The sequence below is a fragment of the Balaenoptera ricei genome, chromosome 16, assembly GCF_028023285.1.
Source record: "Balaenoptera ricei isolate mBalRic1 chromosome 16, mBalRic1.hap2, whole genome shotgun sequence".
In the NCBI taxonomy this organism is placed as follows: domain Eukaryota; kingdom Metazoa; phylum Chordata; class Mammalia; order Artiodactyla; family Balaenopteridae; genus Balaenoptera; species Balaenoptera ricei.
The window spans coordinates 115,401,178-115,418,824 of record NC_082654.1 but is presented as its reverse complement, the minus strand read 5'-3'; the positions used below and the strand labels follow the sequence as shown (position 1 = coordinate 115,418,824).

Genomic DNA, 17,647 nt, shown 5'->3' with positions numbered 1-17,647 from the left:
TGGTGTTTTTGAGGACACATAAATATGACTGTGGATTGGGGGAAATGAGTGAGCGAAGAGTAGAAAGAGTTGGCATTGTAGAGGTAATGGGAGCTGAAATTATGTGGCGCCATTTGCACCACGATAAGGACTTTGATTTTATTCTGAGTGAGATGAGAAGCCATTGGTATAATTTAACCCAGTAAGCAACATATGCTTATGGGTTTTTTAAAATTGATTTCTCTGGCTGCTGAGCAAAGAAAATACTATTCAGGGCAGAGGGCTGAAAGCAGGAACATCAGTCAGAATAGTATTTTAATCTCTGTAAATGTGATGGTAGCTTACCCTTGGTTGGAAGTAGTGAGGAAGAAAAAAAGTGATTGACTTCTGGATTTATTTCGAAGGTGGGACCTATAAGATTTGCTGTTGAATTGGGCAAGGAATGTGAGAGAAAGAGACGAGTCAAGAAAGACTCCAGGGATTTCATCCAGAAAAATTGGATGAATGGGCACCAATTGCCAAGATTGGGAAAATTGGAGAGAAACAACTTGGGAGGAGTTATTAGGAGTTTAAATTGCACATAACCAAATTTCAGGTGATTATAAAATATCCAAGTTTACTTGTGAATAAACATATGGGTATATAAGCAGAGGTTGATTAGGGGAGAGTCCAGGTTGGAGATATTTGTTTGGAAATTATCAGCCATGGCAATATTTAAAGTTTTAAAATGCAGTATTTAAAGCTAAGGGATTACATAACATCTCTCCTTAGGAGAAGGAATGCACAGATTTGAGAGGTCTGAAGGCTGTACCCTGGGACACTACCTTTCAGAAGCCATGAGAATGAGAAGACTCAGCAGAAAAAAGAGAAGCAGCAGTTTGGAGATTAGGGGGAAACAGAGAATGTGGGAATGTGGTATCCTGTAGCCAAGAGAAAACAGTGTTTAAAGGACAGAGTGAACGTCTTCAAAGAAGGATGTGTGAAGTCAGCATTGTCTCTATCCCTGCCTGCGAATCATCCAGAAACATTAAAGTAAATGAGCAATATAAACTCCATTTAATAACACTAGAGAACATCTAAAGTCCCAAATCAGTACAAATATAGAAGCTGCAAAATCACTGAAAAAATCAAGCAGGAGTGTATCAGCAGATGGATAAAAAACAAAAGCATTTCTGACGCTAAAAGGAATTGGCAAAATACTTAGCAGGGACAAAGGAAACGCTCTCAGGTGTGAAACCTAAATGTTTAGATTAACCACAATGTTGGGCACAGGATAGCTGGAGCCTTTTTGGATACAATTTGGTTCTGCAAATCAGACATAGTAGGGCTAAGTGTGGAAACAGACACATAAGCCATGTTTTTCAGTAGCACTATTGTTTCTCTGACAAGTAAGAAAAGAGAGACTTTCCATCTGTGGGAAAAAAAACCCTTACAGACACCTGTATGTGGGGAAATAAACATACATGTTATCTTAGTGGGTGATCCTAGAACACAGAATTTAAAGCAAAAACTTACTTGATAACAGTTAGTTAGGATGTGCAGACCTTAACAGTTACAAATCTGAGCAACACAGAAAGACTGTATCTCTTGATAAGGGGAGGCTAAAAACATGGAAAGGAATATAGTAATACAGTGAATTCTGTTAAAACAGGACATGTGCATTCCTAAAAAATCATTGTTTTATGCAAAATAGTATGTTAAAAATCACATGGCAGTGGGAAAATGGGGTTGGAGTATAACACTTAAAAGCTCTGTCAGTGACACATTGAGAGAGCAGTATTGAAGTCTCTAGCTATAATTTTGCATTTGTTTATTTCTCCTTTTCAGTTCTATTGGTTTTTGGTTTATGAATTTTGAAGAATTAATAGATGCATACATATTAGGATCTTTATGTCCTCTTGATGGATTGATCCCTTTATGATTATGTAATGTCTCTCTATCCCTGAGAGAACGCTCTGTTTTACTTTGTTTACTTTGATATTATTATAGCTACTCCAGCTTTCTTTTAGTTAATGTTTCCATGGTATACCTTTTCCCATTCTTTTATATTTAAAGTGGATTTCTTACAGATAGCATATGTTTGGGTCTTTTTTACCTAATGCGAAAACCTCTACTTTTTAATTGGAATATTTTGACCACTTAAATTTAACATAATTTTTGTATGTTTGGATTCAAATTTATTTCGTGATTGTTTCCTATTTGTCTCACCTGTTCTTTTCTCCCCCTTTTTTCCTTTTTAAAATCTCTTTTGGGGAATTCCTTGGCAGTCCAGTGGTTAGGATTCTGCACTTTCACTGCTGAGGGTCCAGGTTTGATCCCTGGTCGGGGAGCTAAGATTCCATGAGCCGCCTGGTGCAGCAAAAAATAAAATCTCTTTTGGATTGAGTTTTTTGTTTGTTTTATCTCTACTATTTGCTTATTAGTACTACCTCTGTCTTAATGTATCTTTTAAGTGGTTGCCCTGTGGTACACAGTATACATCTTCAGTTTATCACAGTCTAAGTATACTATGTTACATGTGGTCTTACAGTCTTATAACAATATATTCCTGTCACCTTCTCCCACTTTATGTGATGTGGTAGCCATACATTTTTACTTAGAAACCCCACAATGTATAATTAATATTTTTGCTTGAGATAGTCATCTTTGAAAGTGATTAAAAAGTCTTTATATATTTACCTTTTTTAAAACCATGTTCAGCACTCTATTTCTTTGTTTGTCTTACTCTCTCCAGTACTTCCTTTAGTACTACTTGTAACACAGGTCTGTTGGCATTTAGTTTTTTTTAATAAATTTCTTTATTTTATTTATTTTATTTTTGGCTGTGTTGGGTCTTCGTTGCTGCGCACAGGCTTTCTCTAGTTGCGGCAAGTGGGGGCTACTCTTCACTGCGGTGCACAGGCTTCTCACTGCGGTGGCTTCTCTTGTTGCGGAGCATGGGCTCTAGGCACGCGGGCTTCAGCAGTTGTGACACGCGGGCTCAGTAGTTGTGGCTCATGGGCTCTGGAGTGCAGGCTCAGTAGTTGTGGTGCACGGGCTTAGTTGCTCCGTGGCATGTGGGACCCGTGTTCGAACCTGTGTCCCCTGCATTGGCAGGCAGATTCTTAACCACTACGCCACCAGGGAAGCCCTGTTGGCAGTTAATTTTCTCAGCTTTTATTTGTCTAAAAAGGCCTTTATTTAATCTTCATTTGTGAAGTATAGAATTTCTCTGAGTGCAGATTTCTGGATTGACATTTTTTTTTTCTGTCCTTACTTTACAGAGCTGATCCACTGTCTTCTGGCTTACACTCTTACTTCCTCCTTTGTTCTTCTGTATTTAATGTTCTGTTTTTTCTAGCTGCCTCCAAGATTTTTTTTATCTTTGGTTTTCAGCTGTTTGGCTCTGATGTTTCTAGGTTTAGCTTTGTTTTGTTTTGTCTGTATTTTTCTTTTTTGTTGTTTTCTCAGCTTCTCAAATACATGGTTGATGTCTTTCATCTTCTCTACCTTTTTTTCTGCGACTCCAGTTACTTATATGTGGCTGTGTTTGATATTATTCCGTGGTTCTTGGATCTTTCACGTCAGGAGAATTTTCTCAGTATTTGTGCTCCATTTTCAGCTTTTAGCTGTCCTCCCAAAGCTGTATTACAGAGGTTTATCTTTCTGCTCTTGCTCTTCCTCCAGCAGTGGGCTGCTACTGCTTGTTACTTCATGCTACACTTCTGGTGGGGGCAAGGGTGTTCCTTGTTGTTCTGATCCAGCTTCAGTTTTAGGTGTGAGCCTGGGCCTCAGCAGTGGGGTTTCCTCAGCATACCTCCCTTTTCTTCAGTGGTAAGAGACTTCTACTTTTGTATCAGTTATGGATTTTGGGCCCAAGATGGGTTCTCTGCTCCTTCTCTGGGGATAGAGTATTTATCTTCTACTCCTGTCCCCCTATACTCCCATACTAGGGGATCCAGATTGTTGGCTAAATTCATCTCAGATTGGTAGCTTGCTTTAAGCAGAAGAAAATGAGTTCTCTCTTAAGAACAAGCACCCTCAATACAGGACATTAGGATTCTCACTTATTAAATATGAGCTTAAAAAAAAAGCTTAAAGAAATATATTGTTCGTGAGATTAAGCAGAAATAACAAAATATATTTTCCAACACCTGTTAATTAAGATAATGGCTTTTTTAGATAGTTAAGTGTAAAGCATCCATTCAAAGAAATAAAAGATGAAATAAAATCAGTAAGGAAGAAAGAATGTCTAAATGGCTAGGCAGATTGTAGAATAACCCATTAGAATTTTTAGAACTAAAAATAAGTTGTTGAAATTCTAAAAAATGGATTAAGTACCAGATTAGATGCAGCTGAAGAGACTTTACTAGAAAATACCACTAAATAAATGACACAGTCCAGGTATAGGGTGACAGGAGAAGGAAAATAGGTCAATACATTCAAAGATGTATAGGACAGGGATGAGAAGACAGATATAACATGAATCATTGGATCACAAGAAGCAGAAAGAAGAATGGAGAAGCAATATTTGTAGGAATAATAGCTTAGAATTTTCCAGAAATCATTCAGTAAGACCACATATGTGGACACAAAATGCACACCAAGCAGGATAAATAAAAAGTAATATATATTTAAGTACTATTGGTATAACTGGAGAACACTGGATCTTAATAGCAGCCAGAGAGAAAAATCAGGTTACCTCCTAAGGAAAGAGACATTGACAGAGACATCTAAATTGAAGCAAAAAATATTTGTCAATCTAGAATAATGAACTCAGGAAGCTATTTTTTAAAGGATGAGAGTTGTCAAAGAGAAATAAAGCCAGATACTAGTTAAAGGCAATATAGATTTTATTCAGTAACTATTGCAATAGAGGAATAAAGTTTCAGTAAAACTGAGCTCAACTCCAAATACAGCAAAGGCAGCTGGGGATTTGTAGCCAACAAGCAGAGTGAAGAGTTAAGTGAATAGAAAATTACTAAGAGGAGACCTCAAGGGTAGGGAGATTCTTGCTAAACTGGCGCAACAGAATTCTTGCTAAATGCAGGCCAAGGGTTTATAAATCATGGTTGGGGCATGAGGAACTTATGGGTGAGGAGATACCAAAGGTGGGTGAGGAGATTGTCACTAGACTGACAAGGATTCTTGCTAAGACTGCTCAGCAGAGACAGACATGAAAGGCCAAGGTCAAGACCTAGTCAAGAATAAGTCTCAGAGGAGCTTAACTAAAATTTACTCAAGGAGAGAGTCTTTGTCAGAGTGTATGATTAAATTTGGATTGGTCCTGAAATAAATTATAGGAACAATGTCTTTTATTGTATAATTTTGTTAGTAAAATTAAAATAGAAATACTACAGGAAGAGAGAAAATGAAACCCAGAGGAGTGCTTGAGATGAGAGGAGTGGTAAGTCATAAGAAATTAGGAAACTTATAGCTAAATCTAAACAACATGTGGATAGAATCATTATGATATCTAATTTGTAAGGCTAAAAAAGACACTATGATAAACTAAAAAATAGTTGCATAATTGAGTTGGGAGGTGATCAAATGGCATTTGATTCTTATTCAGAAAAAGAGGTTCAGGTTATAGAATCACTTTAGATTTTAAGTTAAATATTAATGACAAAATTTAATGGACAGCCACCTAAAGTGGAGAAACAGGTATGTATAACCTCCGAAGTTGTAAAGAGAGAAAAATGGAAAAGATTAAAAAAAAAAATCAGTCTAAAACAAAGGAAGAAAGGTACAATAAAAGTAGTAGTAAAACTGTGACAAATATAAAGTAGCAAGTAAAATGGAGACAACGTGACATATTTTAATAATCACCATAATTGTATATAAAAGGACTAAATTTAGCAGTCAAGTTGTCAAATTGGATCTTCAAATAATAAAATAACCTATATCTAAGACATCAGGTTTTAGTAACTTTGTATCTTCAGCATCTTTTGTTCACTCAGCATTCTGTGTTTTATATGTCTGCAGAATATCTCTAACAGGATACTCCAATTCCTCTAATGTGGCAAGAGCTACTATTAAAATCATCATTCACAAATCACAATCTTCCCTACTTATCTTCATTTATTAGGTTCTGTGAACCTACTCTTTTTTTTTTTTTGGCTGTGTTGGGTCTTCGTTTCTGTGTGAGGGCTTCCTCTAGCTGCGGCAAGCGGGGGCCACTCTTCATCGTGGTGTGCGGGCCTCTCACTGTCGTGGCCTCTCTCTTGTTGTGGAGCGCAGGCTCTAGACGCGCAGGCTCAGCAGTTGTGGCTCACGGGCCTAGTTGCTTCGCGGCATGTGGGATCATTCCAGACCAGGGCTCGAACCCGTGTCCCCTGCACTAGCAGGCAGATTCCCAACCACTGCACCACCAGGGAAGCACAAACCTTCTACTCTTAACACTGACATAACAGCATTTTATTTATCTCTCTATCATCCTTTCTTACTGATATTAGATCACTATTATTGTTTTTTTTTTAATATTTATTTGGGTGCATCAGGTCTTAGTTGCAGCACACAGGATTGAGGCACGCGGGATTGCAACATGTGGGGTCTTTCGTTGTGGCGCACGGGCTCTTTGTTGTCATGTGTGGGATCTTTGTTGCGGCTTGGGCTTCTCTAGTTATGGTGCATGGGCTCCAGAGCACGTGGGCTCACTAGTTGCAGCAAGCGGGCTTAGTTGCCCTGTGGTATGTGGGATCTTAGTTCCCCGACCAGGGATTGAACCTGCATCCCATGCACTGGAAGGTGAATTCCTAACCACTGGACCACCAGGGAAGTCCCTAGATCACTATTATTGTTATACTTTTGTAAAAGTGTTTAAAAAATATTTTTATTTTCTCGTTTTCCACTGACACCACCCAAAACATTAACCATATTGTTTTAGTTTGTTCTAGTTTCTAAATGAAATTATACTTTTCCCCCCAAAGCATCTAATTTATCATGTTGGTAACCTGAGTTACATTTTTCCCAATGTGTAATATATGAAATTTAGGTTTTTCTCTTTTAATGATGTTTTTAAAAAATATTTATTTATTTATTTATTTAGGCTGTGCCGGCTCTTAGTTGAGACATGCGGGATCTTTTTTTTTTTAGTTGTGGCATGCGGGCTCATAATTGCAGCATGTGGACTTCTTAGTTGCATCATGCAGGCTCTTAGTTGCGGCATGCAGACTCTTAGTGGCGGCATGCATGCAAGATCTAGTTCCCTGACCAGGAATCAAACCTGGGCCCCTTGCATTGGGAGCGTGGAGTCTTACTCACTGGACCACCAGGGAAGTCCCTTTATAATGCTGGCACAAAACTGAGGGTGCTAAACTCCCATTTAATCCTTCCTGAATATCACCCATATATATGCTTTCCTTCCCTACAGCTCTATGTTTGATTTCTATGTACTCAGTGATTCTCATGAATTAATATGTGAAAAGTACATGGAACAGAGCCTGGCTCATGGAGATGGTTTGTTATTTTTCTTGTTGTTATTATCATTATTAATACTTTTAAGCATTTTTCTTTTTTTTTGTTTTTTTACTCTTATTTTTATATTATTTCTTGATTTTGTTGAACATCTGAGCCAAAGGAGAAAAATAATATATTTCCATAAATAATTTTTTGAGCAAAAAAGAGCACTCTGTGTAAAATTATATTTTCACAAAACAAGTAATATTTATAAGATGAAAAATACCCAAACTCATATTTAGAATTTAGAAATTATCCCCTCTACATATTAATGACTAAATTAGTCATAGTTCAGTATTTGTACAGCAGATTCATGTAATGCTTCATTTACCATGATAAAAATTATTAATATTCAGAGGGAGCTATACATTTTGCCATTTTGTTTGATTTTATGCATTTCAAAATATAGCACAAAAAAAATTTGTTTTAAAATTTTTATATCCTTTGTAAGTCCAGAACAAAAAAAAAAGAAAAGAAAAATCTCTACCCTTTCCTCTAAAAAGCCTTCATATATCCCCTCAAAAAAAAAAAATCTCTACCTGTTCCCACTCTCATAATCCTTAATTTCTCTTTTATGTGTTTATTACATTCCGCAATATAGTATAGCTGTATTTGTGCATCCACTTTCCACATTTCCTCTACTATGTACTAAGGTCCTGAGGTCAGGATTAAGGTTTATTCATTGACGTGCCCCTCCCAAAGAATTTGGTCTAATAGCTGGTATAAACTCAGTACTAGCATATTTGTTTTTAAATAATTAAGCCCTTTTTGGTTAGTGATCCAAAATGGGATGTTATTCCACTATATAGAATGCTATATTTATTAATTAGTTTTTTTTTTATACTCAGTGCTTGCCTTAAGGTGACCATCCACTGATTTTTATTTAAATACTTGTGGTTTTCTATTTCCTTTGTCTTTGTGCTTCAGATCCTGGCTTTACCATTCATGAAACAGAATAGAAACTATATCCATTAAAAATCAGTTTAGAATTTATTGATATAAAAGAGAAAGCTTGAAAGTCTCTGTATTTATGTGCTTTTTAACAGTGCTTTGAAATGAATCATTTGTTTTAAATATTGATGATACCCATTAATGAGATATTTGTACATTATTTTCATAATAAAAATTATAGATTTAATAAGCAGTTATTTTTAAGAGATATTTCCAACAAATCTTGGTGTTTCCCATTAGCTTATATGTGTATACATGTTGCAACATGTATTCACTTTAGTTTATTTTTATTTTTTATTTTTATCTTTTGAAGTAAAAATATTTTGATAAATTTTAAAATTTAAGCTCAAGGTTCCCCAGCTTTTATGAAATGTTTCTTGCTTGTTTTGATACACATTATCTGCTGTAGATTCTAATTCTTGATAGTGTATGGATATTGAATGAGGCTGTTTTCTTATGTATATTATGCTTTCTCCAAAGAGAGCATATCTTATTTTGTTATATAACTTATAGTGGATATTGGATCATTACTTAATTGTTACTCTTGATGAGTGAGAGGGCCTTTATATTGATTCATTCAGAAGACACTACAAGGAATTAACTTCTCAATGCACATATTGAGTTATAAACCTTTAGATTCTTGTTCAAAAATCACAGGTTTGAATAAAATTTGAGATTTGTGTTTTGAAAAGCACACTGCTTGTTAAGGACCATTAATTCCATATCCACTCAAGGTATTCAAAGGAAATCAGAGGTAAACACTTGTAAGACCATGGGTTATAGTTGGGAAGAGAAGGAAAAAAAAAAAGACAACTGAGTATTTTAAATTTCAGCAGTTAATAGAGGATGTTTATGTTACAAAGGAGTATTGTCCAGTGTTGTGATAGAATGAGATGTACAGAATGTAATGAATTTTAAATTTCAGTATAAATAGAACTTGAAATTGTAGAGATGTTTGTAAAGACATATTTGGAAGCAGATATGAGACAGTGTCATTTCCCTGATGTTTAATGTTTAAGTTCTAAGCAAAGCCAAAATGGGAATGTAAACCAGCTTAGTGACAGTCTTGGTTGAACTTGAACAATTTCTGGCAAATTAATAGTCTGTCATTTCTAGAAAGAATACATTTATTATGGCCTTGTGGAGTGATAGTGTGGGTACCCAATATGAATATAGTTGGAAAAAGTATTTTTTTCCCCCACAGTGGTAACTACAGTCTATTTTGTCTAATGATGCTTGGAGACAGTGGGCTCTGGACAGGTTTTTGAACAGGGTCATCATTGTTATATTGCAAATACTGAACAGGAAGATAACAAGATGAAGTCTAGCTGAGAATTCTTAGGATAAATAAATGTAAGTATCAGTGAATATTTTAGGTCAGGTCCTCCATGGTTTTAAATATAAATAAAACCCAGAAATGTAGAGATCTGGATTTAAAAGCAAAAAAATACATTAACATATTAAATTTGTCACAGAAAATTTAAGATGAGGAAAAGTTAGCATTTGATGGTTGGATAGGTTAACTTTTGCAGAAACTCTTAGAGAATAACCTGAATATACTAAAACTAAAAACAAATGGATCTGGCCCTCTGGCAGTCTTTCTTGTCTCTTTGATTTTACATTTCCTGGTAGACATTTGTATTCTTTGTAAGTCACATAAGTAGAGAATGAATAAGAAAGTAGGCTACAGGTCTCCTTAAGCAGGAACAAATTGGTGCTTTTCCATAAATTTAATTTGGTATTAACAGTATAATAAATTAGCAATATATAAGAGAAAATAAAAATAATTTTAAAAAGAGGAGAATTGAACTAGAAACATGTAAACCATAGAGATTTAGCTGCAGTATTTTAAGTATAAGGAAATCATGTAAAGTCTAATCTGTATCCTTCAAAAGATCAAATCAGTCCTCTGATATTTCTCCAGGGTACTCTTACCTATTAATCCTTGCCTCTCTGGTTCTCTGCATTTCCCACACCTGGATCAGTCATTTTTTTTTCAAAGTCTGTCTTCCTTTATTCACTGTGATTTGTATTTATTTTTACCCTCTATGTTAAGTCTTGAAGTACATATTTATAAATTGTCAAATGTAGATGGGTGCATTCTAAGTTTTTATCCCCCATTTCTGCTCTGTCAGGTTTTGTTTATTCTAAGCCAAAAGGATGAGGGGCATGGACATCTTGGATTACTCTTATTTCAATAAACTGAGTCAATCATATAAAAGGGCATTTGTATGTAAGTGTAAGTTTATCATAATTGTAATAAAATTAATAACTTATATTGTTTTTTTTCTCTTTTCCAGAAGTCTGCAAAGTTGATAACCAGCTAGAGCAGAGTCAGGAAATCCAGGACAGACATTTCGGGCAAGCTCCGTTTATCAACAACAAAACACTGACTATAGAGAGAGGTAATGTATTAGGAAAAATGTTTAATTTCAACACATACCCAGTTTCTTCTGTAAAAATACCTTGTAAATGTGACACAAGTGGTATGAGTTTGAAATATATTTCAGAATTAATTATTGAGAAAAACTATTTAAGAAAGAAGTCTGATGATCTCAGCACATATGGAAAATTATTCCTTCATATTAACCATGAAAAAACTCATGTGGGAGAGATACCTTATGAATTCATTCAAAATGGAAAGTACCTCAGTCATAATGAAGACTTTATTCCATATGAGAAAATTAAAAATGTAGAGCAGTCTTCTGACTACAAACAACGTGGGAAAGATTTCTGTGAGAAGACACTTTTCATCACATATAAACAAGCTCACAAGAGACAGAGTCCTTGTGAACATAGGGAATGTGATAAAGCATTCTGTAATTATTCAACCCCCCAAAAAAGAGAAAGTCTTTATAAGTTTAATGAATATGGTAAAACCTCTGAGAAATTATCTCTCTTGAAACATAGAGTTCATTTGAAGGTGAAAGATTGTGAACATATTGAAAAAGTGGATAATTTCAGCAGATCAAATTTTCCTGACACAGGAGAGAGAACATTTGAATGTAACAGCCTGGGGGAACCTTTCTGGGAGAAGTCAGTTCTTAATGTAACTCAGAGAACAGGCATAGGAGACAATGTCTATGAATGTAATGAATGTGAAAAAGCATTCTGTGAAAAATCAAAACTCACCAAACATCAGAGACTACATACAGGAGAGAAACCCTATGAATGTAACGAATGTGGGAAATGCTTCTCTAGGAAATCACTTCTCACTTTACATCAGAGAATCCACACTGGAGAGAAGTCCTATAAATGTAATGAATGTGGAAAGTCCTTCTCTAGGAATTCACACCTCATAATTCATCAGAGAACTCACACAGGAGAGAAACCCTATGAATGTAAGGAATGTAGAAAAAGCTTCTACCATAAGTCATATCTCACAGTACACCAGAGAATTCACACAGGGGAGAAACCCTATGAATGTAATCAATGTGGCAAAACCTTCATAAGCAACTCAGTTCTCACAGTACATCAGAAAACACACACAGGTGAGAAACCCTATGAGTGTAGTCAATGTGGGAAATTCTTCTCCAGGAATTCATACCTTACAGTACATCAGAGATCTCACTCAGGTGAGAAACCATATGAATGTAAGGTATGTGGGAAAACCTTCTGTCATAAGTCAGATGTCACTAAACACCAGAAAACTCACATAGGGAGGAAGCCTTATAAATGTAATGAGTGCGAGAAAACCTTCAGTCGCAACTCAGGCCTAAAAGTACACCAGAGAACACACACAAAGGAGAAACCATATGAATGTAATGAGTGTGGGAAATCCTTCTCTGAGAAATCAGTCCTCACGGTACATCAGAGAATACACACAGGGGAAAAACCTTATAAGTGTAATGAATGTGGAAAAACCTTTTACAATAAGTCAGATCTCACTAAACACCAGAGAACTCACACAGGTGAGAAACCCTATGAATGTAAGGAATGTGGGAAATTCTTCTCTAGAAATTCATACCTTACAGTACACCGGAGAGCTCACACAGGGGAAAAACCCTATGTGTGTAAAAAATGTGGGAAAACCTTCTACTATAAGTCAGACTATACAGTACATAAGAGAACACACAGAGGGGAGAAGTCTTCTCACTGTGATCAGTGTGGGAAAACCTTCACTTGCAATTCAGTCCTCAGATCACATCAGAGAACTCACACAGGGGAGAAGCCCTATGAATGTAATGAGTGTGGGAAATCTTTCTCTGAGAAATCAGTCCTCACTGTACATCAGAGAATACACACAGGGCAAAAACCTTATAAGTGTAATGAATGCGGGAAGCCCTTCTATCGTAAGTCAGATCTCACTAAACATCAGAGAACACACACAGGGGAGAAACCCTATGAATGCAGTCATTGTGGGAAAACCTTCAGTTGCAACTCAGGTCTCAAAGTACATCAGAGAAGACACGTAAGGGAGAAACCCTATGAATGTATTGAGTGTGGGAAAACCTCTAAGAAATCAGTTCTCACAGTACATTCAAAATTACATACAGGGGAAAAAATCTTTTAAATTTAGCAATGAGAGAAATCTTAGTATCTAGCATTTCATACCTTGAAATACTATGGAGAATTCACACAGAACATGACCCCTATGAATGTAAAGTGGCAAATTTTTTACCCTAAGTCATATTCCAAAGTAAATGAAAGAGTAACCATAGGGGAAATTACTATGAATGTAATGAATATCTATTAATAAGACAACTAAAAAATGAATACATGTAGAAGAAACCCTACTAATGTATATAGCGAATGTGGAGAAATATTATATAAGTTAGGGCTTGTTAAACAAATAACTTGCGTAGGAGATAATCCTGTGAATCAAATGTATGTAGGAAAATGTTCTTCCAGAACTTGGCCATTTCTAACAGTCAGATAAACCACACCTGGGGAAAGCTGTCAACATCTTGTATTTTTTTGAAAACTTCATACACAAGTTGTACTTACTGTATGTCAGGGAAATAATAGGGAAGAGACCTGAAGAATACAGCAAATATAGTTGAGCCTATATCAAGGAATGTCATTTTACTGAACAAGACGATGTTGAGATGAAGTCTTAAAGATGTTTTGAATGTGAAGGCTTTAACAGAATTCAGACTTTATTATATCTGAAGATTGTATTGAAGGAAGTCTGTCAACTTAGGAAATATGGACAGAAATTTTCCTTTAGATATGATGTTATTCTAAAAGTTATGTTTTACACTTATTTCAAATCTTTTAGTAGAAATAAAACTGAAAATAGACGTTTATAAAAATATTAACTGGAATATGAAGCTTTTTAAAAAGCACAAATAAATTGAATAATCTTTTCAGTCTCTGATTCTACTTTTGGAGAAACACGTATCAGCCCATGGCCTTCCACATCATGAGCCATCACATGTTTTTGATGAGTCTGCACCCCAACTATGCTATTACCCATGCAAATACAGTTGGTCCTTCATGTCTGTGTTTTCCTATCTGCGGTTCTGTGGTTGGTTGAATCCACATATGCAGAACCCGAGAGTATGGAGGACCTACTGTAAAGAACTTGAGCATCAGCTGATTTTGGTATTTGAAGAGGTGTCCTGGAACCAGTCCCCAGCAGATACTGAGGGATGACTGTACTGCCTAATTGTCTGGTTCATCCAGGGGCCTACCTCTAGGGGATCTCAGAATGGACTAGATCCCCAGAACAATTGCCAGGATCAGCCAGGGGCAGCATTGAGACGGCTTCTGCTTCCTCTTCTTAGGTTCAGTAACCGGAAACATTGAGTGTGAATGAAGCTAGAGTACTGGCTAGAATACTCTAGGACATAAGACCTCAGTGCTCCCATTTAAATTTACAGGAAGCTTTTCATAGCACATTCTACATCCTATAACTGTTACCACCTTCCACAGTATTCTAAATTTGGTTAATACTGATCTCACATGTCTCATTACTTTTACAATAATACGCACATATTGTGTGTATGTGTGTGATATAACATCGTTTTACAGGTATATCACTGGGAACATGTTCTGCAACTTTTGTCTTCAAATGCATGGTTTTGGTATTTATACATGTTGATATATTTTGCTTTAGTTGATTCATTTTAATAAAACGTAATATATGGGGTCTTCCGTGGCAGTCCAGTGGTTAAGACTTCACTTTCCAATGCAGGGAGTGTGGGTTCGATCCCTGGTCGGGGAGCTAAGATCCCACATGCCTTGTGGCCAAAAAACCAAAACATAAAGCAGAAGCAATATTGTAACAAATTCAATAAAGACTTTAAAAATTGTCCATATCAAGAAAACTTTTTAAAAAAAGCATAATATATGACTATGTAACTATAACAATATTGTCCATTTTTCTGTTTATGATTTAAAATCTTTTCAGTTTCAATGTAAAGTAATAAGGTTTGAGTTTTTTTAAAATCAACTTTGAAGTATAATTTAAATGTGGTAAAATATACCCTATTTAAGTAGCTGATTTAATGAGTTTTAATAAGAGTATAACCATATGTAATCACTCCTGCAATTAAGAAAGACAGCATACCCATTATGCAGAAGGGTTCCTCATTCCCTTACTCAGTCCCTCCTGGGATGTCCCTCTCCTTTCTGGCCCCTGGCAAACCAATGATCTGCTTTCTAGCACTAGGTTAGATTGATTTTTTTAATTACATTTCACATAAATGGAATTATACAAGATGTCCTCTTGTTTGTCTTCTTTCATTCAGCATGATTTTGAGATTCATCCATGTTTTAGCATGTATCAGTAAATAACTTAATTTTTATTGCTGAGTGGTATTCCACTGTATGCGTATATTACAGTTTTTTTATCCATTCACCTGTTGTTTTCAGTTTTTGATTGTTAAGAACATAGCTGTAATGAACTTAATGTGCATTTTTGTGTAGACAGGTGTTTTTATATCTCTCGGTTAAATACTTAAGAGTAAAATTTCTGGGTTGGTAGGGTTATTATGTGCAATATCAAACTTTTTTGAAGTGGTTGTTCCATCTTACATTTCCGTCAGCAGTGTGCAAGAGTTGCAGTTGTTCCACATTTTTGTCAATGCTTGGTATTGTCACTTTTTGATGTAGCCATTCTAAGGAGTGTATAGGTTTTTCATTGTGGTTTTCATTTATATCCCTGATGAATAATGACGTTAGGCATCTTTCACTTACTTACTGGCCATTTGTGTATCTTATTTTGTGAAGCATCTGTTCATATCATTTGCCTCTTCTTAGTTTAGGTTGTTTGTCTTCTTATTATTGAGTTATAAGAGTTCTTTGTTAATTGTGAATATTTTCCCCAGTCTGTGGTTTTTCACAAAAAGCTTTTCATTTTGATGAAGTTCAGCTTATCAGTTTTTTCTTTTCTGAGAAATCTTTGCAGATCCAATGGCATCGAAGATTTTTTTCCCATGTTTTCTAAATGTTTTAACTCTATGTTTAGGTGTATGATCTATTTTGAGTACATTTTGTATGTGGTCTATGTTAAGGGTCTAGATTTATATTACTTCATTTGAATATTCAACTGTTTCAGCTCCATTTGTTGAAAAGACTACCCTTTCCCCACTGAATTAACTTGGCATATTTTAAAAAATCATTTGATTATTTGTTTGTGTGTGTGTGGGGGGGTCTATCTATGGACCCTTTATTTTGTTCCTCTGACCTTTATATCTTCTTTACACTGTCTGTGTTTCCTTATCTTTATAGTAAATCTTTTTGGAAATAGTATAATTTCTCTAACTTTGTTCTCCTGTTTCAAAATTGTTTTGGTTATTCTAAGTCCTTTGCATTTTCACATACATTTTAGAATGAACTTGTCAATTTCTTTAAAAAAAAAAAAGACTGCTTTAATATTGTTTTATGCTTTCACTGACTCTATAAGTCAGTTTGGGGGAAATGGGCCTCTTAATAATATTGACTCTTCTGATCCATGAATATGATATATCTCACCATTCAGTTGGTGTCTCGGTGAAAAGAGAAATCTTAGCCTGTGGAGGCAAAGAGGCTTCCTTGACAAGGTGCTTGTGCTGGTTGGGTCTCTCTTGTCATTTTGGCCCACCTACCTCTGTTTCTTGGTAGGGGAGGGGAGTGCTTCCCCAGGCTGCCTGTTGTTGGATGGGATCTTCTAGATCAGTACCCTTTGCCAGTGGTTCTGGCTTGCCTGGAGCTGTCAAAAGGACTCCCTTTTAATCTGGGGAGAAGAATGAGACTACCTACTTTCTGTTGCTAGGTTGAGGGTTGGGAAACAGTGAGTCTGGATGGCCTTCTTCTGTTGAGTGGAGGGACATGCTACAGTTGTTCCTCCAGTCCTGGGGTCATAAACCAATTTGCCTTTTTCTTAACACTTTACACAGTTCACTGTTGATTGTCTCATATAATTTCATAGGAAGAGTTTTACAGAGAGGAGCAGGGAGAAATGTCTCTACACCATATTGTATAAGCCAATAGTTTGCTTTTGTTTTTTATTTATCTCATCTATACTTTTGGCCTCTTTTCCTCTCACCTTTTTGAATTTGAATGTATATTTTCCATATTCCATTTTATCAGTGCTATTGGCTTATTTACTATACCTCTTTTTTAAATTATCATGTAGATGTTTCTTTTAAATTTACAGTATGCTTCTTTAATTTGTTAAGTCTACTTTTAAGTAATAGATCATTTCACATTTAAAATACATGACTGTACTTAAATTTCTCCTATTATGCACTGTTCTTATCACATTTTCCATTTCTTTGTTCATTATCAATCTCACGATATACTATTGTGCTTACTTTAAAATTTCTTTTTAAATAAATTTGCGTGAAAAGTATTTTATATTTGTCTCCTTATTTTACCATTTTTGATGTTTCTTATTACTTTGTGTGTATTCACATTTTCATCTGATATCATTTTGCTTTTGCCTAAGAGAACTTCATTTAACATTTCTTGTAATGCAGTACTTCTGGTAATGAATTTTCACAGGTTTTCGTTTCTTTATTTGGAGGGGAGTTATTTTGCCTTTTTGTGAAGGTTATTTTAGCTGGATATAGAATTGTATGTTGGTAGTTTGTTTTCTTCTAAGGCTTTAAAGATGTCATTTCATTGTCTTTTGCCTTAGATAGTTTGTGATGAGAAGTCTGAGGAAATTTTTATCTTTGTTCCTCTGTACATGTTTTTTTTTTCCCCCTCTCAGACTCATTTAAACTTTTTTTTTAAACTTTTTTGTTCATATCTTTTTTAGGAAATTGATTATGATGTGCCTTGGTTGGGTTTTTTTTGTTGTTTTTTTTTGTTTTTTTGATTTTTGCATTTATCATGCTTAGGGTTCTTT

The 17,647-nt window shown here is 35.4% G+C and overlaps 1 protein-coding gene across 7 annotated transcripts in view; it reads left to right on the top strand.

The window, feature by feature from the left end:
- The window catches only part of LOC132350746 (zinc finger protein 33B-like), a 57,592-nt gene extending 43,986 nt beyond the window's left edge, over positions 1-13,606 (top strand). For all 7 annotated transcript variants that reach the window (XM_059900184.1, XM_059900183.1, XM_059900190.1 and 4 more), the window contains one exon: positions 10,668-13,606. In XM_059900184.1, the coding sequence (XP_059756167.1) occupies positions 10,668-12,880 (2,213 nt within the window). In that variant the 3' untranslated portion in view covers positions 12,881-13,606. The remainder of the gene's footprint in view (positions 1-10,667) is intronic.
- Positions 13,607-17,647: the final 4,041 nt, after the last annotated feature.